Raw genomic sequence first — 26,079 nt, forward strand, 5'->3', positions numbered from 1 at the left:
GCCCTCACTTAGAATCAATACTAAGTATTGGTTCCAAGGCAGACAAATGGTAAAAGTCAGACAATGGGGGTTAAGTGACTTGCCCAGGTATAGTCTGAGGTCACATTTGAACCCAGATCCTTTTATCTTGGGGCCTGGCTCTTAATTCACTGAGCCACTTAGCTGCTCCTGAAAGGACTTCCTACATTTGGGAAGCAAGAAGATAAGGTGTGTTTAAAAAAAAAAAATATATATATATATATATATATATTATCTAATCCTCACAACAACCCTGTGAATTGGGCATTATTATCCCCATTTTATAGTTAAGGAAACTGGGTCAACCAGATATTAAGTGACTTCTCCAAGGACATACAACTAGTAAGTGCCTGAGGTCAAATATGAACTTGGGACTGAGCCCAGCACCCTATCCACTGTGCCATCAGCTGCCTCTAGTAGCCAAGTATAGTTGTAAGGCTTTAGGTAACTTTAGTTTAGGAGAGAAACTAAGAGAGGGGAGAGAGAAGGAAACAACTTTTGAACAGATATAGTCAAAACACATGCCTACATAATACTAGTTGTTTGTTCTGTAATCATAGAAATTTTTCTGAAAAAGGATACTTTGATCATTAACTCAAATGACTATTTTTACAAATATTGCTAAGTCCAGAACACTAATAAGTTAACATTAAAAGTTAAACAGAAACATGCTCCTTGCACTTGTGGTCATCTTCAAGATATTTTAAACTTGGTAAAATATAATAAAGCCCTTCAATTCCAAAAAAATATACATTTTATTTATAACAGATGGGAAGCAGGCTCCAGAGGCTAAGAAGAAAAGGGAAAAAAGAGACAAAGTAAAAGTAATATGCCTATTTGCTTAAACTGTCTTTTCAGCCAATAATATTTAATATGGTGACAACTATATGTTTTTATTTCATTCTTTGAATTTTCCTAATTTTCAAGACTGAAATAAGCTACCTATCTTATGGGTTTCTTTAATCAACAATATGAAATCCTACAAATGAACTTGGGTTTATTGTCATCTTATTGAAAATACTGGTTCTAACAAAAATTTTAATACAAGCGTGGCCTTGCTTAATGAATTATATTGTCCCAATTCCTGCCTTAATATATTACATACAGAAAGGATTATATGAAATTTCAAAGAAACTGTTGTAAGAAAAACCAATTTATTTAGTCTAAGAGTTTTTACTGGAATCTGGGAACTAGCTTTTTTTTTTAGTTTTATAGTATTTCCTTTATTATCATATTTTCCTTTATGCCATTTAAGAACATTAATGCGCCTCAAATTTTCTCTCACTCCAGTACATCCTCCTCCTCCTCCTCCACTCAGCTCTCGGAACAATCTTTCTAAAAGTCCAAGTCTAACTAAACATTCTTTCTTCCCCACTTCCATTTTAAAAAAATCTCCATTGATCCCCTATCACCATTAAGACCAAATTTTAAAAATCTTGTTTGGCACTGAAAGCCCTTCATAACCTGGCCCCTTTATACCCTTCCTGTCTTCTTATCCCTTACTCCTACCACTTTCTTTGATAAGACACTGGCTTGCTGTTCCTTGCACAAAATATTCCACAAATATTCAGTCTCCTGACTTCAAGCATTTTCACTGGCTATCCCACAACCCTGAATCCTCTCTTTCCTTATCTCTTCTTTCAAATGTAAGGCTAACATCCCACTTATAAAAAAAACTTTCCCAATTCCTCTTCCCTAGTGATTATCTCCAACTGATCCTATATGTACAGTCTCAACAGCTATACCTAATGTGAAATTGTGGAGTGGCTGTTACCTTACTGGCACTATACTGGTCTTATTCACTTTATCTGTTGTAAAGAAGTCCTTATGCATTCACTGCTTATTTTCATCATTTGCCTTTAAAACTCATGTTTTATGTTGCAATTATGAGTTCTAAGCCCAAGTGTGTGAAGTCAGTATTGTAACTTAGTGAAAAAATAGAGTTGTTAGATAAACTATGTGATGATAGAATGTCTACAGCTACTGTTGGCCCAGGAGTTTGGTATTAAATAGATTTGTTTTATCTGCAAAAAAGAGGGAAAGTATTTGTGGTACTATAGATTTCATATGCTTTGAAAAATGAATATTTTGTCTTGAAATCAATGGTTTTAAAAACTGACATGCCAGCACAAACAGTCCCAGAATTCCAAGGAATTGGGGGGGGGGGGGGAGACGGGGGGAACAGCAGAATGTTTTGCATGTTGCCAATTTTATTTTGTATACTACATTTTATAGGTTATTTCATGGTTATTGTGTTAGGAAAAGTACATGCTTACAGAATTAATATTTTCTTATAATTATATGCATATCTTCAGTATTCTTTACTGAAAGTACATTTTTTGGTGGTTGAAGGAACCTAATTTATTTCCCACAGATTCAATATATCTACATTCTTTTTTGACTTTTGTGCCATTTTTCTAAGAATTTTACATGAAAGTAGAGGGTTGTCTGAATCTTGTTTGTACAGTTATTTTGCACATTCTCTCCAGCAGATTAGACTAAATTCCTGCTTTTCTTTGTATCCCTAGCAAACCATAGGTGCTTAAGATGGGTTCCATTTAAATCATATGAAAAATTATATAAAAAGTGTTCTAAATCCCTCCTGATTAGAGAAATACAAATCAAAACAACTTTGAGATACTAACTTACACCTAACAGATTGGCTAATGTGACAATAAAGGATGCTGGAGGGACTGTGGCAAAATTGGGGACACTAATGTATTGCTAGTGGAGGTATGAATTGATCCAACTGTTCTGGAAGACAATTTGGAATTATGCCCAAATTAAAAGGTCTGTATCCCAAAGAGATTTTTTTCAAAAATGGCAAAGGACCTATTTGTACAAAAATATTTATAGCTATGCTTTTGTGGTGGCAAAGAACTGGAAACTAAAGAGCTGTCCCTCAATTGATGAATAGCTGAACAAGTGGTATATGGTACTGTGTGCTATAAGGAATGATGAAATGGTTGATTTCTATAAGAACTAGAAAGATCTACATGAACTGATGCAGAGTGAAATTAGTAGAACCAGAGCACTGTACACAGAAATGGAACACTGCTACAAACAGCAAGGCAATGATCCAGAACAATGCTGAGGAATTCATGAAAAGAATGCTATCCATATCTAAAGAAAGAGCTGTTGGAGTAGAGATGCAGAAGAAAATATGATTTATCTCTTGTTTATTTGGGTATATGACTTGGGATTCTGGTTTTAAAAGATTACTCTATTAAAAAATGAATATGGAAATAGGTTTTGAGTAAAAATACATGTAAAATCCAGTGGAATTGCTTGTCAACTATGGGAGAGGGAAGGAAAGAGAAGAGGGAGACAACATGAATTATGTAATCTTGGAAAACTTATATGTAGATTTGTTACTGGAATAAAATAAAGAAAATTTTAAAATTAATTTTTTAAAAAAGAAGGGATCCATTGACTTCACTGGACTGCCAAAGATGTCCATAACACAAAAATATTAACAGCACCCAATTTAATAGAACATCCAACCAACAATAAAAGAATCTCTCATGAAAGTCTCAATAGATGATTATTATTTGAATACTTTTAATGACAGTGGAGCTGATTCCACCAGAAGCCTATTCCTCAGTGGAAAGTTTAAACAAACTTATCTTCAGATTGAGCTGAAACATCTAATGTATAATTTCCTTTCTTGTTAAATGGACCACCTGGCTCTGTCCTCTTCTACATCAAAAATCATATCAATTTTTTAAAGTAACTACTATATAGGGCACAGTACTGGAGCTGGGAACTAAGAATAACAACTTTTCCCTTAAAGAGCTTATATTTTTAAGGATGAGGTATGGGGTAGGAGAGCTGGATATAATGGGGCCACAGACTTAAGAGAGACTTAAAGGGGGTACAGGAGAAATCCAAAGTACTCAAGGATAAAGAGTACTTAAGGCTGCGGCTGGAACCAGCTTAAAAAGTAATTGGAGGGGGCAGCTGGGTAGCTCAGTGGATTGAGAGCCAGGCCTAGAGATGGGAGGTCCTAGGTTCAAATCTGGCCTCAGACACTTCCCAGCCATGTGACCCTGGGCAAGTCACTTGACCCCCATTGCCTACCCTTACCACTCTTCTGCCTTGGAGCCAATACACAGTATTGACTCCAAGACGGAAGGTAAGGGTTTAAAAAAAAAAAGTAATTGGAGAGGGGCAATTAAGTAACTTGGTGGATAAAGAGCCAGGCCTAGAGACAGGAGTTCTGGGTTCAAACACTCAAACATCCTATCTGTGTGACCTTGGGCAAATCACTTAATCCCAAATGTCTTGCCCTTACTGGTCTTCTGCCTTAGAACTGATACTATCAATTCTAAAACAAGAGTTATTTTTTAATGTAATAAATAAAAACAACATATAATGAAGATAATATTAACTTATGGTTTTCCAAAGTAGTAAAAGTGGCTCTGACACTACTGCTCTAAGAAAATTTGAAGCTTTCAGCTAGCTATGAAAGACAGAAAAGCTTTAGAGTTTTTTACGAAGTCTTGAAACAAGGACTTCAAAAAAGAGCTCTGGAAACAAAGTTGGATTTGGAATTGAAGGTGTAGGAAGATTCCAGATTCATTATCTACCACCTTTATCAAATCAGATAATGTGTGTGAAGTGCTTTTGAAAACCTTAAGATGCTACATAAATGTGAATTATTTTTATAACCACCTGTATCAATTTGGGGCAAGTCACTGATGCACTGATTTCAAATTCTTTGTAAAATGAGAAGGTTGAACTAGCTGACCTTTAAGGTTCCTTCCAGTTCTAAATCTATGGTCTTATGATTGAAGTAAGGAAGTTCTAAAAGAGTACATTCCAGACACACAAGGACAGCCTTTCTAAAATACCTGAAGATTGTACAATGCTTAACAACCCCCCAGGGTCCAATCATTCCTCTGACAACATGGTCATAGGACCATAGGATTTATGATAAAAGGGACTTTCCAAGTCCTTTTGTGTAAGTTAGGGAGAAATAAAGCCAAGACTCAAACTTTGGTCCTCTGGTTCAAGATCTTAGTGCTCTTCCCAGAGTACCATAGTTTCCAGACTCTTGACCATTCTCCAGTGTGTCAGAGTCCCTCTTAAAATCCATTTCACAGAAAGCAAAATCAAGTGTAGATGTGCCTTGTTTTTGTTTTTTTTCCATATTTTAGCAATGTATTCTAAAGAGGTGAGGACAATACTGGCTCTTACTGATCTGATTGGCAACTAAACAAAACACTTAAGACGTGTGTCATTTGCAAGACTGACTAGCATGCTTCTTATTGTCTTTATCCAAATCATAGATAAAATGTTTCACTGATGAGGACCCCCCCCAAAAAAAATCAAGAGTCCTCTAACAATTCTCCTCCAAGAGAGCCCAGTCATTAATTAAACTCTCTTGGGTGATTCTATTTATGTGGCTATCTAATGGTACTATTAACCGGTTCAGGTTTCAGTATCTTTGCCATAAGGATTATCATATACTTTGCTGTGATCAAGATATAGTACATGAAAATCATAGTAGTAAATACTTTAAATATAATTATTTCATCTGATCCTAACAACCTTTCAAGGTAAATAATTAACCATTTTCGAGATGAGGAAACAAAGTCTGAAAAAGACTGTGACTTGGCCATGATTTTTGTAAAAAGCACTTAGCAGGGTACCTGAAACGGAGTAAATGTCATATAAATACTTATTACCATCCCTCCCCTGGCCCTGGAACCCAGATTCAGTGCTTTTTACCAAGTCACTGTGCCACATAAAGCACTGCTCTCATCTGCCAATCTATCCAGCTTCTCAAAAGAAGAAATTGTATTTGTATATGCCAGGCTCAATTTGAGGGAATCCTTGCTAGCTTCCACTTGCAACTGCTGCATCATTAATAGCACACATGGGTTCAAATTCTACTTCTGATCTGTTATCTTATAGGTAATAACCTCCTTAACTTCAGTTCCCTTATAAGGGACTAGATGTCTTGAGGTGGATTCTAGTTCTAGAAATCAGATGTTTAGTTACAGAATGCAACCTATAAGGTTTCACCAGGGATTCACATTTTTAAAAAAAAAACCTTTACCTTCTGTCTTAGAATCTATTGATTCTAAGATTCTATGTATTGGTTCTAAGGCAGAAGAGTAGTTAAGAGCCAGGCAATGGGCTTAAGTGATTTGCCTAGGGTCAGGTCACACAGCTAGGAAGTGTCTGAAGCCACATTTGAACCCAGGACCTCTAGTTTCTAGGTCTGGCTCTCAATCCACTAAGACATCTATCGCTTGTCCCTAGGGATTAATTTTTAACAAGAAATTAAGGACACCAAACATACATCCTACACTGGTTTTTGGCATAAAAAAAAAAGGCAAAATAACTCATCTAAGTAAATGCTAGATTTCCTGCTGATGTTTTTAAAAGACTAGGGGAATGTTCAGTTATGGCATGGATAATATGGAAATATGAATTGCATCAAAGCACTGGTATAACCTATAACAAATCATTTACCACCTTAGGGAGGGGAAAGGGAGGGAGAATCTGAATCACAAAATGTCAGAAATCATCAAAACAATTTTTGTATATATAATTGTGGGGAAAAAAGTTTAAAAAAGGGGGGGGTTGGAGGTGGGGTACCTCCTGGTACAATGAAAAGAACACTGGATTCTAAATTGGGGGGGGGTGGAGATCTTAGGTTCAAATCTCATCTCTGTTCTATTATTAACTACCAGTGTGATGATGGGCAAATCACTTAACCTCTCTCTGGGCCTAAATTTTCTAATCTGTCAAGAGAAGGAGCTAGACTAGATGACGCCCTTTGGTGGATTCAAGGTCCTTTCCAGCTCAAGATCTACATTCCTATTATCAATTTTACCTGTCTAGTCAGTTCAGTGGTTTGAATAAATTAACAAGATTGTAAATTCTGTAAACTGAACAGTTTCCATTATTTTTCAAATATGCCAAGTATGAAACATTTTGTCCTAAAAATACTATTTTACAAGAAGGTATGGGGAAATTTGTCAAAAAAAATACAGATACTACATTTTTATTTCACCACAATACATTGAGGTTGGTTATCCTAGAATTCTAGAATATGCTGATGCATCCATTAGCAGTCATGTAAACAGGCAACCAATCATTCATTTAACAAAGCAGTGAGTTTTGTTTGTAAGTATGAGGAAATACTCAATGTCCCCAACAGATGGCAAATCCATATTACTTCTGTATACAGTCAGCTTCTTTTGAAGACTAAAAGCTTGACCAAAGTTGGAGACAAGTAAGCAATTTTGTTTCAAAAAATAAAATACATGATCCTAATTCTAGTGATAAACATAAAAGAACATTAAACTAGAAGTACTAAAATCCAGGGTCTGCTACTTGATAGTTATGTGACTTGTTATGCTTCTGTTTTCTCTATATAAAATGGAAGTGATAATCCCAACCTACACCAGGCTGAGGAAGAATTAAGGATATGGCATACAAAAAATGATCTATAACTACTATAATTTCAAATTATAGGAAAAATCTTCTAACAGTTCACCCAAAAATTCAAAGCCTCATTCGTATTTTTTATACTAGGGAAGGATGCCCAAGCCATGAGCAAAAAAGGTTATTTGAAAAGAATATTTCTAAGTTATTAATTTCATCACTTGCCAAAAAAGGCCTTATTAGATCTTCCCTATTCATCCATTGCTAGTGCACCTTCAAATTGCGTGACTGATTAGGGGTAAAGTTTATATCTCTAGATACTTTCTTCAATAAGGAAAGAGTAGATCAACAAACTGGGAATACAACTAAAAAAATACCACCCATCATCCCCACCAAAAAGTCAAAAACTGAAACAGAAATCCTGAAAAACAAAAGGATTAACAAAATGGAAAACAAAAATATCCCAAATGAACAAATAAAGCTGGGAACTCGGCCACTAGCTAATAACTTGATTAAAAACAAATTTTTCAGTATTAAGAATGAAAAACCAAAAGTCAAGTTCACAACCAATAAAGAATTGAAAGAAATTACTTTAAACTATTTCATCTAATTGTAAGCCAATAAAACTGATGATCTAAATGAAATGGGTTAATATTTACAAAGATATTAATTGCCCAATTAAAAGTATAGGAAATAGAGGTCTCAAATAGCTATATTTCAGAAGAGATTGAACAAGTCATAAATAAATTTGAAACCAAAACAAACAAAAAGACATAGGACTAGAAAGAGAATAATTTTATCACAGTACATAAACTGAAAAAAAAATAGGAAATAAAGGAATCTTACCTAAATCTCTATATAGTCCTGATACTTACATTATTAAAGAGACACAAAACAGAAAATCACAGACCAAAGAATATCCCTGATGAATATTTAGGCCAAAATTTCAAGGAGACCATAACAGACATTATCACGGAAGATTATATAATGTGACCAGATTAGATTTATATCATACCAGTAATGTAGGTTGGTTCAATGTTAAGAAAATTATAAACTATAAATCATTATTGTAACATCCATTCTAGTTAAAGAACACCAGAAAACAACAACAACAACAAAAAAAAAAAAAAACAAATAGTTTTTACCAATGATATACATGGTTTAATTAGAGAACAGAAGAGCACCAACTAGAAAAACTAATCAAACTTAAGCCAAGTTGAAGATAAGCTACATTCCCATAATATAATCATATAATCAAAAAAATCCAGTAGGAAGAGCTAGAAATTCTCTTTAAGATAAATGTATAATAACTCAGCAGTCTACTTGCCCTAACTCATTGGGAACTATATGAACACAATTATAAAGCACTCTTTACCAAATAAAAACCTAGATAACTGTATAAGTTTTAATTGTTCAGGGATAATGCCCAGTATTAATAAATAAAATGACAACACTACCTAAATTAGTTTACTTATTATTCAGTGCCCTTACTAAACTATCAAAGAACTACTTTCATAGAGCTAGAAAATAATAAAATCCAAAGAAAGCACAAAATATCAACTATCTTAAGGGAAAATAATGAACAAAAAGAGGGAAGGGAGGAAACACCAGGTCATACTATTCTTCAAAGTAGCAATTATCAAAACAATTTGGTACTAGGTAAGAAATAAGAGGATCAATGGAACAGATTAGGTACACAACATACAGATGCACACTAACAATACAGCCTAATGTTTGACAAACCCAAAGATCCTAGGCTCCAAAGGCAAGAACTTACTATTCAATAAAAACTGTTGGGAAAAACTAGATAGCAGTTTGGCAGAAGGGAGGTAGAGATCTCACATTATAAAATATCTATATGATTTGCACATGAAGGGTATCACCACAAACAAATCAGAGAAGCATGGAAAGAGGTCGTGACCAAAACAAGCAGCTGTTTCACAGGAGGTAAGTAGTACATATTTGATGAAATAAAATTCCAAAAGTTTGTACATAAGCAAAACCAAGTCAGCCAAAATAAAAGGAAATTGGCAGTAAAATTTTGTAATAAGTTTCTCTGATAGTTTTCATTTCTAAGATATTTAGGGAACTGATTAAGAAATAGGTAACACTTATATACACACACATATAAACAAAAATGTGGTACAATTGAAAATAGCAATATTCCTTGGAACTATCTAAAGGCTTTCCTTTTCTCCTAACAAGAGTTAACATCCCTTCCAAAGTAAGGATTAAAACTTCTTTATTTTGAGGGGAAGAAAGCAATGGGAGAGCCACCTTAGCCTAATGTAGTTCCCCCATTTCCCCTCTAAGAGCAAAGAAAAATACAACCATAAACTTCTGATTTCAGCAGTCCAGGAATCAAAAATGTGCCTTGAAGAGTGGAAGAACATTTAACTTTTCTATTAAAATATAAACATCCTGGAGATTTTCACCTTGAGCAACAAGTGTATTACTAGAAATACAAGGAAGTAATACCAAGAGGAAAAGGAGTAAAGGACTCCTAACAGGCAAAACTGGAATTCAAACTGATACACTGTGGTAAAATAGAATGTAATGGACTTCTCTACTAGCAGCAGTGCAGTAAACCGGGACAAATCTGAGGTACTTATGAGAAAGAACTATGGAAGTAGAAACACAGAAGAAAAACAACTGCTTGATCACATGGGTCGATGGGGATATGATTGGGGATGTAGACTCTAAGTGATCACCCTAATACAAATATGAATATGGAAATAGTTCTTAATCAATGATACATGTAAAAACCCAGTGGAATTACTCACTGGCTATTGGAGGGGGAAGGGAAGGAAAGAACATGAATCATGTAACCACAGAAAAGTATTCTAAATCAACTAATTAAAAATTTCCAATCTAAATAAATAAAGTGCCATTCCCTCACTAGTCTCCACTTATTTCTCTTCAAAATTTAGGGGAAGGGGGCAGCTGGGTAGCTCAGTGGATTGAGAGTCAGGCCTAGAGATGGGAGGTTCGAATCCGGCCTCAGACACTTCCCAGCTGTGTGACCCTGGGCGAGTCACTTGACCCCCATTGCCCACCCTTACCACTCTTCCCCCTAGGAGCCAATACACAGAAGTTAAGGGTTTTAAAAAAGAATAAATAAAATTTAGGGGAAGGCCAACTCAAAATTTATCTGCTTTTCACACAGCTGCTTCATATTTGTACTGCCTTACATAGGAAAAAGTGCTACCACCACTGCCCACGCAAAAACACAACCATTATTTCAGTGTTATTCATAACATGTAGCTTTTCAAAATGTCAAATTTTTATGTTGGGATGAATTATACTAGATGAGAACAATGATTAGAGTAGTAATGGCGTGCTGCTTTTAGTTGACTGTAAAATGGTTCCAGAATCAGGTAACTGTACCAACCACTTTAGGAATTTAAGAAAAGGGTTTCAAACAGCTGTATACAAAGGATCAGAGCCACAGCAGGAGGCCAGAATGGTGTCTATGAATTTTCATCTCTTTAGGCTATTAAAGATGCTTTATCTCTAAAGTCACACATTCACAGCTAAGTGAAACCAAAATTCTACAATGCTTAAGGGGATATAGTAAGCATTATTTCATTATCTTCCATGTCAGGGTGGATTTTTAAGTGAATTGTTTAAATTACTACTTTGTTTATATTGTATTTTAAATGCTTTAGAAAATAACTATGTGCATTGAAAACACATAGCTCATAAGTACATAGGAATATGGATTCTAATTATTTATGTTTGCCTATATATTACAATCCAACTTTGTTGGGACACAAAAAGCTACCTTTTGAAACTCAGCATTTTTTCCTGGTGATACTGAGAAATAGAACACCACAATCTTCGAAGATTCAAAACTGCAGAGACAAAGGGATATGGAGAAATGCACAGAAGGTGTGTAAATGGGCTGAAATATTACCATCAATGTTTAGCAGGTAAGAAATAGTAAGGGTTATTCATTTAAGAAATCTCAACAGGGCAGCTGGGTAGCTCAGTGGAGTGAGAGTCAGGCCTAGAGACAGAAGGTCCTAGGTTCAAACCCGGCCTCAGCCACTTCCCAGCTGCGTGACCCTGGGCAGGTCACTTGACCCCCATTGCCCACCCTTACCAATCTTCCACCTATGAGACAATACACCAGAAGTACAAGGGTTTAAAAAAAAAAAAAAAAAGAAATCTTATCAGAAAGTTGGTCACATTCAGAAAAACAGCAAGAGAAGAGATGATTTAAGAATGTAAAATTACAGAGCAGGCTATATAAGGTAGATGATGAAGGCAAAGATAACAAGAACAGGGTTGTTAGAATGGCTACAATTGTAGGGAGGACCCACATGTCAATTTGGCTTTAACTTAGAGACTGGTTCACTACCCAAATGCTTTTTTTAAGTAAATGGAATTCTTTTTTAAAAAGTAAATGACTTTCTTTTTGCAAGTTTCTTTATCTGACAGCTTTTAGGTATAGAGCTGTATCATTTTGATAGGAATTTCAAGTTACTGGTAGGATCAATATATCCTGAGAGCACTGGAACAATTTCGTATTCCAAAAATTGCCTTCTGACTACACTGCCCCCAGACTATCTTCCCCTACACCCCCACCCCAAGAGTTTCTTCCTCTATTAGAATGAAAAACTCAGTTGGCTTTTGTGTTTGCATAACTATTTCTTAGGACAGCGTTTGGCACAAAGCACTTAAATGAGTTTTTCATTCATTCATTCATCCAAAAGGACTCTTTTGGTAAGAAACACTAAAAACAGATCAATAAAAAATTCTACTAATTACATTTAGCCCAAACTGAGTACAAAGCCTCCTCAATGAAATAATTAACATTTAGCTAAGGTTTACAAAATTTACAAAAGCTAAGTATTGTTGGTATTATTATGCTTATTTTACAGATGTGGAAAAAAGATCAGTCAGTGTCTAATAAGAGGTGGAATTTGAACCCAGATCTTAACTCCAAGTCTAATGCTTATTCTACAACCACATTGTCTGCCCTACATAGGATACAAACAGTTCTGAGACAGTTTCGAGATGTTATTGAAGACTCCAAGCCTAGAGCCTCCAGCTGCTTTCCCTAGTTTAAAATCTATTATTATTTCAAAGTGGATGAGAAATACTTTATATTTTCCCCTTCCTCCATTTTGTGTAGTTGTATATACAATGAGTCAACAAGTATTTATTAAGTACTTACTATGTGCCAATTAGACATGCTAATGCACAGAGGATACTGACAGAAATAAAAATAAAACATTCCCATCCCAAACAACAGGTACAAAAATAGGTATGGATGCAAAATCACCCTAAAAAGGGGCAACACAGTGGTTAGAGCACCAGGTCTGGAGTTGGGAGGACCTGGGTTCAAATGTGATCTCCTGTGTGATGATGGACATGTCACTTAACCAGGACTGCCATGCCCTTGCCACTATTCTGTCTTAGAAGACAGAAAGGGGGTGGGGTGGGGGGAAGAGACAAGCAAAGGCACCAGTACCTAGGCCGGCACTGGAGAAGATTTTCAAGTCCACCTACCCAAACTGTAACTTCAAGCTGTTTGTGAGCCCCCCTGCATAGCTATAGAAAGAGCACTGTATGAGAGAAATGGCAAGTAGTGTAATACTGGCAGCTAGATAGCTCAGTCCATACATCTTTGGACTTGGGAGTTAGAAGACCCAAAATTAAATCTTGCCTGAGTGCTGGTTGTGTGACTGAACCTCTATCTCCACTTCCTCACCTGTAAAATGAAGGAAATAACAGCATCTACCTCTCAGAACTGTTAAAAAGGATCAAATGGGATTGTGCAAAGCACTTCGCAAATCTTAAAGCACTATATAAATTTTAGCTGTTATTTATTATTATCGTTGTTAGACTGTAGAATGCTGAAGGGAAGTAATGTGTAAGAATAGAAGAGAAAGGGCAAATTGAAAACTTCAAATGCCAAACACAGGTGTTAATATTTATATTTGAACTTGAGTAATAAAAGGGAAGCACTGAAGTTTATTGGTCAGGTCTTTGCTTAAGAAAAATCACTCTGGCAACAATATGGAGGATAAAATGGAGTGGGAAAAGATCTGAGGCAGGGAGACTACGTAGGGGATTACTGCAAAAGTACAAGCAAAAATTGAGAATATACAAATTACAGTTTTGTCAAGGCCATTAGTGACTTATTCCATCAAAGTATGGTCACAAGTAATCTTGGGTTCCAAAAGGCTACTGACCTACACAAAGCAAATGCTCTGGCAAAACTGACAAGTCCAAGATGTAAAGTCTTTGAAGATGTTTTCAGCAATGGATTGTTTATTTGCCCAATCTGTTCATAATAACACTACCAAGTGACACATTCTGGGCCTCAGAAACTCAAACTCTACTACCTTAAGAAAAAGAGAATCTGCATTATTGAAGGGTAACCCCTCACCAAATCACATATTCCTAACCATAAGGTTATAATAAAAGAACAATGCATATTTTTATTTAAAAAGTGATTAATTTTCCCTAACTAAGTTGATATATATAATCACCGATTCCAAAAAACTAGTACTGATAGAGCTAATGGCTTAAATTGAATGTGGCAAAGAAAGAAATTATGTGGAGTTAATTAAGGGAGAAGGTCTAGAAGGGATAGGAAACAAAGAAAAGATACTATGCCTAAAGATGTATATCCTGTTATGAAGATAAGTTGACATTATGATCTCAAACCATGTTTAAATCTTTTAATGCAGTATTTGTTGTTTCAGTCAAATACAACTCTACATGACTTCACTTGAGGTTTTCCTGGCAAAGATATGAAGTGATTTACCATTTCCTTCTCTAGCTCTTTTTACAGATGAGGAACTGAGGCAAATAGGGTTAAGTGACTTGCCCAGGGTCATACAGCTAATTAAGTGTCTGAGACCAGATTTGAATTTAAGAAGTTAAGTCTTTCTGGTTCTGAGTCTAGTACTCTATCCACTGGGCCACCTAGCTGCCCTAATGCTGTATTACTCTAATCATGTTTATACTCTATTATTAGAGAATCTTTAGGACATCTGGTAGTCTCTGTTCAACCGGAAATAAGATTAAATTTAACAAATATTTACAAAGCACTTACTGAATTATGTGCAAATCCCTGGGGAAACAGACAAAGGGAAACAGAACCTGCCCTGGAGAAGCTTACAATCTACTGGAAAGATATAGCATGTACCTAACAAATAAATACAAAGTAATTTCAGCTACATGAAACTTCTTGAGCAAAAGGAAAGTCAAGAAATGAAATGTTATGTACAGGGAAAGTAGCAAGAGAATGGGTATGAAGGCCAGTACCAAAACAGCTAAACTGTGAAGTGATTTAAATGCCAGGAGGATTTCCTGTTTCTCCAAAGAAAACAGGGAATCAAAAAATGGAATGGGAATAGAGGTTGTAATATGGCTGGTTCTGGATTTTAGGAAGGTTAGTCTGGAGAGAGAAGAACCTGTAGAAAAGGAAACCACTTAGCTTACTATAATAACCCAAGCTAAAGAGTATGGAAACCTAAACTATAATAGAAGATTAGGGAATGGGAAAAAAGGTTCAATTGTTAGATACTGCAGGAAGGTAAGATCAAAACAACTTGACAACTATGGGAATAAATATGAATACTGAGGGAAGAGATAAGAGTTATTAAGGATGACTATAAGAGGTTGCGGAACTTGGGCATGAATAGAAAGATCTCAGAACCATGCTTAGTTATAATAGGGAAGTTCTATGCTATATGCTAAATTTAACTACCAATTCAAACCAAAGCTTTGAGGTGAACACAATACAGGGGAAGAAATCAACAAAGGAAAAATTTAGCCAGTGTTGATAAATTGTATGAATATTTTTAAAGCAACACACATTACAAAAAGCAAGCTAGAGCAAAATGATAGTGCTGTTGAAACAGCAACAAAAAACAAAATCTGTGTTCCTGGTTTCTAAAATACTTGATATATAAAATATAAAATTGCTGGTATTGATTTTAAATTAATCATTTAATTTGCTTAATGGGTGAGCAAACATTAGCTAAATTGGGTGGGGGACAACAAACACTAAGTACCTACTATGTGCTAGACACTTAGTAGTGTTGCTACTAAGTGTTTTACACATACTATCTTATTTGACCCTCATAACAACCCTTCTGTAGTACTATTATCTCTATTTTACAGTTGAGAAAACTGAGATAGAGGTCAAATGACTTGCCCAAGTGACATGAAGCTAAAAAGTGTCTGGTTGAACTGAGTCTTTCTAACTTTCTAACTACAGGCCCAGAGTTCTCTCCACTAAACTACCTAGCTCACATTGTGTAAAATGTTAAGATACAAAAACAAAAATCAGAAGTCTTTGCCCTTAAGTAACTTACAATTTTATCAAGGCAGGATGTACTTTTATTTTTCTATCTCTTTAAAAGTTAATTTTGAGGACCATCAAGAAAAGCTTCATGTAGAAGGTGGCACTTAAGCTAAACTTTTTTGCAAAAAATTAGGTATTCAGTTTGGCACAGATGATTTTAAAAAAAAGGGAAAGTGTCAGTCAACAAACCTTTATTAACCACCCACTATATAAGCCAAGCACTGGGGATTAAAAAAAAAAAAAAAAGGCAAACAAAAGAACAAGCTATCTATAAGATAAATAGGAGGAAATAATCAACAGAAAGAAGGCACTAGTATTAAGAGGGGTTGGAAAAGGCTTCTGGTAGAAGATGTATTAGTTGGGGCTTAAAAGAGGCCAGATAAGCCAGTAAGACAGAGATGAGGAGAGAAAGCATTACAGGTATGGTGGAGAGCCAAAGAAAATGCCTTTTGCATGCAGGATGGAATGTCTAGTTCCTGGAACAATGAGGAGGCCCAGTGTCAAGTAAGCAGTAAGAAGACTAAATGCATAGCTTAATCTACCCAAAGAGTTCTGCTACCTTCCTATATATAGGTGATTTCTTTACCTTACATAAAAAGCAAGTAAAAATAAAAATAAACACTTCTAAAAAATTATGTCCAGGAAAGCATTACAAAATGATAGTTTTGAATGTAATTGTGATAGTTACTCTATTGTGCCAGCTAATTGATCTGTATTTACTTTAGAAAACTGTAAGATATACAATTATGTTACTGATATTTCACTTAAAATAGTATTTGTGGAAATTTCTAGAAAAGTTTCACATTATTCCTTGGTTGGGAATATAACCATTGCCCTTCCTCTCTCTGGTAGGGTAGGGTAGGTGGGTAGGAGGATACTAAGAGAACAGACTTTTTAAAAAATAGTATAACTATTAACATAAGGTCAACAAAACATATAGGGAGTGCTTATTCTATGCAAAACACTATGGTCCCTCCAAGAGAGACCAAGAGAAGCAATCTCTTTCCTCAAGTATACCTAGAGGTTGAGCACTTGGCACTTATTCCACCCCTCCAACCCTAAAGGCTAGAAAGTTATAGGGTGGTTAAGTCTCCCTCAAATTACTCTAGGCTGGTTTCAGCCAGGTGCTCAGTGAATTCAGAGCCAGGTCTAAAGAAATGAGATTCTGGGTTCAAATATAACCTCAAGCTGTGTGACCCTGAACGAAAACAGCCTACTCTACCACTCTTTTTGAAACTGACAACTTACTATCTTTATCTATTCTATGGCAGAAGGTAAGGATTTAAAAAAAATAATGCAGTTTCCCATTTTTACTTTTCTTTTTTGCATTCCCCCCAAATTTATTTATTTTTGGTGTTTTTTTAAATGTTAAGTGCCAGATTCTGTCTTCTCTCCAGCCCCATTTCTATTTACTGAGAAAGGCAATGATATCAATTATAAATGTGAAATCATTCAAAACACATGTCCATATTAGCCATGCTGGCAAAAAAGAGTGAAAAAAATGTAATTTGCAATCAGCGTTACTCAATTCTCTCTCTGAAGGTGAACAGCAGTTATCATGTGTCCTTTGCAATTGTCTTGGTTAATTTACTGTATTGATCAGAGTAGTCAAATCTTTCACAGTTGATCATACTTTAAAATATTTGCTCACTTCACAAAGGTCTTTCTAAAACCATCCTGCTCATCATTTCTTATAACACAATAGAATTCTATCACAACCCCAAATGATGGGCATATCCTCAATGTCCAATTCTTTGCCATCACAAAAAGAACTGCTATAAAAATTTTTGTACAAATAGGTCTCCTTTTCCTTTAATCTCTTTGAGGTACAGACCTAATACAATTATTGCTGAGTGGAAAAGGTATGTCCAGCTTCTTATTCCTTTGGGTATAGTTCCAAATTGTTTCCCAAAATGGTTGAACCAGTTCACAACTCCACTAATAGTGAATTAGTGTCCCTATTTTTCCACAACCGCTCAAATAGTTTTAATTTTCCTTTCTGACATGCTAGCCAACATGATGGATGTGGGTCAGTATCTCAGTTTTAATTTTCATTTCTTTAATCAATTTTTTCATATGACTATAGATGGCTTTAATTTCATTTTTACTTTGATAGTTATTCATACAATATGGTTTAATCTAACTCACTTCTTTATAAACAAAAAAATCTATTTCTAAAAATTTTTAAATCATAAAAATTCCCTTTCATGAACCCAAAAGTAATGTATAAGCTATAGAGGTAGAGCCTAATCTAAAAAGATGTTCTACTCTACTTGTGATGAACAATAACCAATCTAGTAAAATAGAAAGTCCATAATTAATACATAGAACTGAAATTCCAAATCCTCTGGTCTCTATATTATTAACTTATCTGGTAATTGTTCTCCCAACTATATATCAAAGTAGTTTTAACTATAATTAAGACATTTTAGTAGTAATTCCCAAAATTCTAGTTTTTTAATAGAAACACACCAAACCTTTTCTGTCTTTAATTAATGCTTACAGAATCATAGAACATTAGTGCTAGAAGTGACCCTAAAGATATGGGTCTCATTTCTTTCTGGTTAGTATTTTTCTACTACAATATCTATAGATCTAAAACTATTTACTAGAAGTCTAATGCTCCTAAAAGAAAAGAGTCCCACTTGGATGATACATGGTGGTCAGACCATGTCTAGAATGCTATATTCAGTTCTAGACACCATATACTGATAGCAGCATGGTGAAAGAAAAAAACCCTAAATATGCTGCTCAAAAACCTGGCTTTGTACTCTTGCTCTGGACTCTGTGCCCTGTGTAGCTTTAGCTGAAAATGAGGGACTAGGAATTGAATTAGATTTCTTACTGGATGGAACATTAGAGAGCTTGCAGTGCCCCCCCCCCGCCCCCATCACATTTTACAGGTGAGGAAACAAAAATGGTTTTCCCAAAGTCACATAGAAAGTAAGTGACAGAGTCTGTAATTTAACCTAAGTTCTTTCCCTTCAAACTCACTGCTCTTTTCAGGTAGAGAGAACTCTTGAAGTCCCTTTCTTGAGCCCAAAAAATCTACAGTACTATGATGGAATGAAAATAAATGCAATTCCAATTATAGCAAGGAGAAAATTCCACTTATGTAATTAGAACTACAGGAATTAATGCCGTTTAGCCCAGAAAAAATGAAAGGATAGCAGTCTTTAAATAAATCGAGAAAAATAACTTAAAAAAACAAATCATTTGCTTGTTGCTTCAGAAGGCACTGGACACAAAGAGGAAAGGAGACAAATTCAAAACCCAATTTTCTGTCCTAAACAAGTATCTGACCCACTAGACTCAGTTTATGATTCCATGATCCTCATCTAATAAGTAGTTGTCAGTGCAAATATTCAAACAGAGCTGAACAGCCATCTAACAAGATACTGAAGAAGGGATTTCTGCAGTAGCACTCTCCCTTCTTGCCACATAAAACTAGGAGTCTAGTATTTAGAACCACTGTTAAGTTGTGTGAAAAACAGCTGATACCATAAATGGACTATGCCAAACTATTGTTAAGTCATCAATCTGAAATTCAAGTTAATCCTCTTTTGAATAAAGTAGACTATTAAGTTTTATACTTTTAAGACAAGAAAAAAATAAAGCACATAAAGGATTTAATTCATTAATTCAACAAGCAGTTACTTATTAAGCATCTACTAATTCACTGTGCTTTAAAGGAAGGAAGGAGACAGACAAAATCAAAGTCTCTATCCTCAAGACACCTTAATTCTACTGCCCCCTAAAGAACCACTAAGACAGGACTTCAAGAAAGTAAACTTTTAAGCCTAAATGGCTTAAAAAAGCCAGGAATAACAAAAATTAAAATCACTGACATCTATTTAATACTGAACTTTATATGAACCTCACAAAATTCAGAGATTATTTAACTCCTGTTGCTATTCCTACTTCACAGACTTAAGAAAGGTTAAGTGTCTTGCCTATGTCCACATAGCTTGTAAGTACCAGAATCAGCTCTCCCTGATTTCAGGTCCAACTTTTGTAAAGCTAACAACCCTTTGCCTAGCACAGAGCAGGCAGGCTATATATAAGTTTATTCCCTCACCATTCCAGCAAGTAACCTTTCTGCCTTTTTATATACATCCTGTATAGCACATACCTCCTGTCTATTGGTAAAAATCTAATTTTCAAGACCTACTTTGAGATCCTCTATATTAACAATTAGGCTGGTAGAAAGGTCACTTTCTTTTTAAAAAGAAACAAAACCTATCTATAGGATTTTACTTCTCTAAGCGGTGTCTTTAAAAATAAAGACCCTTACCTTCTGCTTTTGAATGGATGGATATTGATTCTAAGGCATAAGAACGATAAGAGCTAGGCAACTGGGGTTAAGTGACTTGCCCAGGGGCAAACACTCCAGGAAGTGTCTGAAGCTAGATTTGAACCCAGGTCCTCCTGACTCAAGGTTGGGCACTCTCTATCCACTAAGCCACCTAGCTGATAAATGGCATCTTAAAAGGCTTTTAAAAATTAGTTCTTACCCTCAACAGAAAGCTGTAGAACAGAAAGTATGTTATCTACAATCAAAGTACATTTCTATTTAAAAAAAAAAAAACACACACATGCCAAAACTAATACCATCAGATGAACCAGTTCACCCAAAAAAAAAAACAAAAAGGAAAAACTGTCCCTTTGGGAACTAAAGAGAGCTTCTTTACTAACAGAAAGGCAGCACTAGCATGATCACTGCAGGTAAGTTAACATGGTTGCCAACAGCTACCAGATTTTTCAAGTATATCACACATTCAACAAGTCACAATTCTGAGGCAACATGAGCATTAAATCATATCTGACCGTGGTGGACAAGTCTGAGGCATAGATAGGAAACCTCAAAGCCACTGGGCTGCTTCTTCAAATAAACCAGAATTAGGAACAGATAGTATTGCAAAGGAAATTCATCGACCTAAAATCTTTCTATAGAAAGGCTTTGCTCACTTCACTTTATCCCCCTCTAATATATATATAGAGCTATATATCCTACACTAATATAGACATCCGGCTACTCTAAGTTTAATGAGACAGAAGCATTCAGTTTAAAACAAACTACAACCCTATGGAGGTTTATAATCTTCCCTATCATCTATACCATAAGTTATCATTTCTGAAATGGTCATAATTCTTTAAACATAAAATAATTTCAATAGAAAAAGTGCAATTATAAATAATAAATATTTGTTGCTAAATATAGGAATTTAACATTGACAACTAGGGGCAGTTAGGTGGCTCAGTGGATAGAGTCAGGACTAGACATGGAAGATCCTGGGCTCAAATCTGGCTTTGGACACTTCCTACCTGTGTAACCTTAGGCAAGTCATTTAACTCTCACTGCCTAGACCTTATTATTCTTCTGCCTAAGAACCAAAACAAAGTATTAATTCTAAGACAGAAGGTAAGGGTTTAAAAAACAACAAACCATTGGCATCTAATAGTGCTGGATCTATTAGTTGAAAGGAATTAATAACTAAGGGAAATTCAAGACTCAATATGAACTACCTTTCTTCTCCCACATACTCAACTGAGTTTAAAAGTTAGCACAATGCAAACAGCAAAGAAAAGAAGTGTTTCTGACATATTTTTAAAAATACATTTAAATTGATTAATCACATCAGTTCATTTACAGATGCATTTGTAACAGTATTCTAATACCTACCTCTGTTTCATTAATATATAAGATATAAGCAGTAAATTTTTCAACAGAAAGCAGAAGAGAACTAAAACACTTTCAAAATTCCAAATAATTAAATAGTTACCTGGCTCTTCCTTAATAAATTGCAAATCCTCTTCTTGGTAAGAAGCAGATGTCTGCATCACTGAGCAATCTTCTAAGTTCTCTTCATTATTAGGTGGTATATTATAAATAAATCTTTTTGTAGTTTGGTTTTTTCTTCTTGCTTTGCCAGTTTCTTGCATTCCCTGTGAACCCATATCATTCCAAACAAACACTTTTGAATGACCTTGGGATTCGCTTTCAGCAGTTTCAGGTGAACTATCCTGGACCCAACTACAGTCATTCATTTGGTAGTTTTCTATTTGGCCCTCATCAATACTGCAACCATCATTTTCACTTTTTATACTACTTGCCAAATTTGTAAGATTTCGAGTTGCCCAAAATCTGGCAACCTTCTGATCCCTTGATGAAGGCAAACCATCTCTACTAATAGATCTCCGGTTATAGTCCACAACTACAGACTCTGGAGCTTCTGACTTTATGCTTATATTTAAGGCATCTTTAATAAAATTGCGGCAAGTTTGAACAACTTCAGTCATCTGAAGGTAGCTGGCCACTGACATTACTTCAATGGCATTTTGGCTATTAAGCGACAGACTACCAGAATACAAGAAGTCCAAGATGACTGAAAAACCTTGAACTGCAGCAACATCTAAATGGGTAACAGTGGTTTGGTTATGGTTTTCTTTGTTTGGAAGATTTTCTTTGTTTGTAAAGCAATAGAGACTCTTGAAATAACGGCTGCCTGCAACCAGGATGTTCTTGTGAGCTCTGAAAACTCGTCCGCTCACCACAATGTCGACATCACAAAGAATGCCTTTCTTCCTCTGATTATTTAGTTCTTGAAGAAGTTGATAACAGTAAGAGTTCTCATTTGGCCGACTGTTATAATCACAGTATCCCTCTTCATTAGTTGATTCTGATGGTACTCCTTCTGATTCCTATAATTAGACAGAAAAACAAATGTGAATTTGAAATAAATTTCCTTTTTAAAGTTCTAATGTTACCTTGAATAAAATGAATAATTTGCAGTGCTGTTATTCTTTTAAGAAAACAATCATTAAACACACCAATTTGTTCATATGAACCACATTTTGGGCTTCTCTCACAAACATGGGAGTGAGGAAGACATGGGGAAAGGAAAAAACATTCTCTCCCTAAGGAAAAACAAAAAACAAACAAAAAACAAAACAGAGTTCCAGTATCTGTGATAGCACTGAATATGGGACAAATTTCAGGAAAATACGAAAAGAAATATCCAGCTTCTGATGTATCTGTTTGAGCAGATATAGGAGGGCATTAAGGAACTCATGGTTCTAAATCCTTTCACCGTTCATAAAAATTATGAGCCAGCTGTTAAAAAAGATAGCTTAAATAGCATTAACCATGTTCATATGTGGAAACTAAGGTATTAGAACTAAAAATCTAACCCAGGATTTTTTTCTACTTCACCAACCTGACAAAATTGAATTTCTTCAATTCAGAATGTATATATATTTCCCCCTATTTGTAAAGCTCTTTAATCTGGGTCTAAGATTTAAACTTTTATTTCTGGATGAAAAGCTAGCACAAGTAATGTGTATTCTTTTGAAAATTCTTGGGTTCTAATTATTATATTGATATATATGTATATTTTTAAAAGGAACCTTTTCCTGCCTATATTAATCTTACAATCCTCTTTACAATGTTATTCTCCCCTTAAAAGGCACACTGTCAAAGTAGAAAGAAAGAGCACTGGAATCAGGAAAGAGGTGAGTTCAAAATGGCCAAATCACAGCCTGAATCCATTTTCTCATTTAAGTAATGTTTGGGAATAATATCTGTAGCTATTTGCTTCACAGGAGAAATAATAGTGAGATAATATGTGAAGCACGTTTTCAACTTCTTCAAAAACTACTGCATAAATAATAGATTGTAGGTATATTTAAAAATCTAAAATTGATAGGTCTTAGCTTCAGTTAAAACTTATACACTTTTTTGTAAAACTGACACTAAGTATAAGAATGAATCATCTTTTGCAAGAAGAATTAAATATACTGCTAACTGGAAAGATGAAAAGAAAAATGCTGATCTCATTTTAAACTAGGAAAGTATTTTCTCTTAAGCAATATTTTTTAAAAGTTTACTATGAGGGGGAGGAAGGCAGTGTGTCACCAATCCATAAAAGCTGGCCTTGGAATCACAGTCAGGTCCAAGTCTAGCTCCCGTTACTAGTTGAGTGACCAAAGGCACCAGTCACTGGACATCTCAGTACCTCTAGTGAGTGTCAAAATACATCAAAAGTTAGAGATGAGTAGTTAACATACAGAGATGGAAAGAGCTTTCACTCATTCAATAAGCTGCTTTTATACCAAGATATGGAAAAACAAACAAACAAAAAACCCCAAAGAAACAGGAGGAAGAACAAAATTTATTCCATGATCTACATATTATAAAGATAAAAATTAATTGGGGCCATTCACACCTGAAAATTTGTGCACATCAAATACATATCCAAACCAGAATGTTCCTGAAGTAAATTAAAATTATTTTCTTACTGTTTGGATTATTTGGTTATCAAACAGTTTTAAAGTTTTCTATGCTTTTGTGTTCAATACTTCCTACTCAAATTTAAATAGTAGCACCATGCCATATGCTTGTTATTAGCAGCTGTTAAACATGCCCTTCAATTGAAGCTTGTCAAGTCAAGATGTGTGTACTCTTGTGGACAAAAACTGGAAATGCTTTTCCTTAAAATCATATCCCCAAAGAGAAATTTAATTTTATTTAAAGACAAGAATTAGGCATTACATAGCAACTATAAAAAAGTGACAATATTACTTAATTAAAAGAGTACAATATTTTGATGAGACCTTTAAAAAGCAGAAAACAGATCAATAAAATTTAAGAGGTCAAACAATTTGGTTTTCTTAAAATTTATTTTAGTGGGCAAGTCCTAGAATAGGAGGATTTTTCTTTGGTGAAGGGTTATCAGTATGCAGAAGTGGAATGTTGAAAATAATTTTTAAAAGAAAAGTACCCATAGTTTTTTTTTTAATTACCAACATATTAAAATTAGTTGAAGAAGAACAATTTGAAGAATCAGATATAGTCCAAGACTTTATAGAGGTAGGTATTTTTAGAGTATTAGTTTATGGCTTCTGAGACAAGAATAGTCATGAAAAAGTAAGAATTGGAAGGAAGAGAAAACCAACCCATACTTTAACATCTATAATATTTCTTACACGTGGTCATTTCACCTCTGCCAAAAGACTGTCAGTGCCAAGGATAAGACTAAAAATTACTGAAGTTGAGAGATTAGGTGAGGTTATTTGCCTGAGGCCATACAGAAACATATTGCAATGTCTTTTCTCAAGCTTCAAATCCAATGCATTTCCAATACATTTTTTGATAATTTGGAATTTTTATAAAGTCCCTCCCTATAATGAACTGAAATCAACCTCCTTATAACTTTTTCACTCAATTGGTTCTATTTCTCTCTTTTGAAACCAAGCATGATAGTACTCATTACTCCTGTGGCTTTTGTTTTTTAAAAGCACACAGAGTTCTGTGAATAGATCAACCAACTAATTTAAAGATCCATTTACAGAAAATTGCATTAATTTTAGCTACAGAAAAAAAAAAGCTCTTTAGGAGAGTCTAGGCTCAGAAGAGTTGTGACTTTTATTACCCTCCCCCAAATTAATCTAACATTTACTTAATTCTTTTTAATGCTGGGTCCAGTCCTGGCTTCTCCAATAACTAGCTAGGTAATCACAAGGAACCACAATCTGAGTTGCTGCTACATGTAGAAAGAAAACTGAATTTGGGAGTCACTTGATTCCGTGATCTTGGGCTTGTCACAACCTGTCTGTTTCAATTTTTTCATTTCTAAAATAAAGATGTTGGACTAGATAAGACTGTTTAAAAAAAAAGGCCCTCCTAGTTCTAGATCCATTTCCTCATCTATTACATGAATTTTACATGTACTATATATATACCTCAAGCAATTCTGGATGTGGTGTTTAGTGGACAAATTACTTTGCCTTTTTCAGCTGTGGTGTCTTCATCAGTAAAAAATGAGACAATACTTGCACAATATAACTCAAAGTTGTAGAAAAGAACTTTGTAAGAATATTAAAATACTATACAAATGGCAGGTGGTATCAATGACCTACCCCCTACAATGTTGTAAGAATAAGTGAAATAATTAAAGTACTTTGGAATTTAGAAGTGAGTTACAGAATGAATCAATGACTATAATCAACCATACATTTTACTTTACTATTTGCCCTAAAAATTATTTTTAATTTTATCACTTGATCAAATGATTATTACTACTTTTGTGACCATGAGATGAAAGAAGAAATCATACTTTTTAGCTAACAGCCAAGTTAATGAGTGGTAAGCATCTAACAGAGAGCTCTACAACTAAACTGTTTAAAAATATTTTAATAAAACTAAAACCTGACACTCTGGGGGCAGCTGGGTAGCTCAGTGGATTGAGAGCCAGGCCTAGAGATGGGAGGTCTTAGGTTCAAATATGGCCTTAAGACACTTCCCAGCTGTGTAACCCTGGGCAAGTCACTTG

General features: G+C 34.9%; 1 protein-coding gene across 1 annotated transcript in view; it reads right to left on the reverse strand.

Annotated features, from left to right (window-relative positions):
* ZBTB10 (zinc finger and BTB domain containing 10) overlaps window positions 1–26,079 on the reverse strand; it is a 128,063-nt gene that overhangs the window by 21,541 nt on the left and 80,443 nt on the right. Inside the window, exon 2 of the mRNA XM_044682447.1 lies at window positions 21,532–22,450. Within this exon, the coding sequence (XP_044538382.1) occupies window positions 21,532–22,450 (919 nt within the window). The remainder of the gene's footprint in view (window positions 1–21,531; window positions 22,451–26,079) is intronic.

Source organism: Gracilinanus agilis, chromosome 1 (genome assembly GCF_016433145.1).
Source record: "Gracilinanus agilis isolate LMUSP501 chromosome 1, AgileGrace, whole genome shotgun sequence".
Taxonomy (NCBI): domain Eukaryota; kingdom Metazoa; phylum Chordata; class Mammalia; order Didelphimorphia; family Didelphidae; genus Gracilinanus; species Gracilinanus agilis.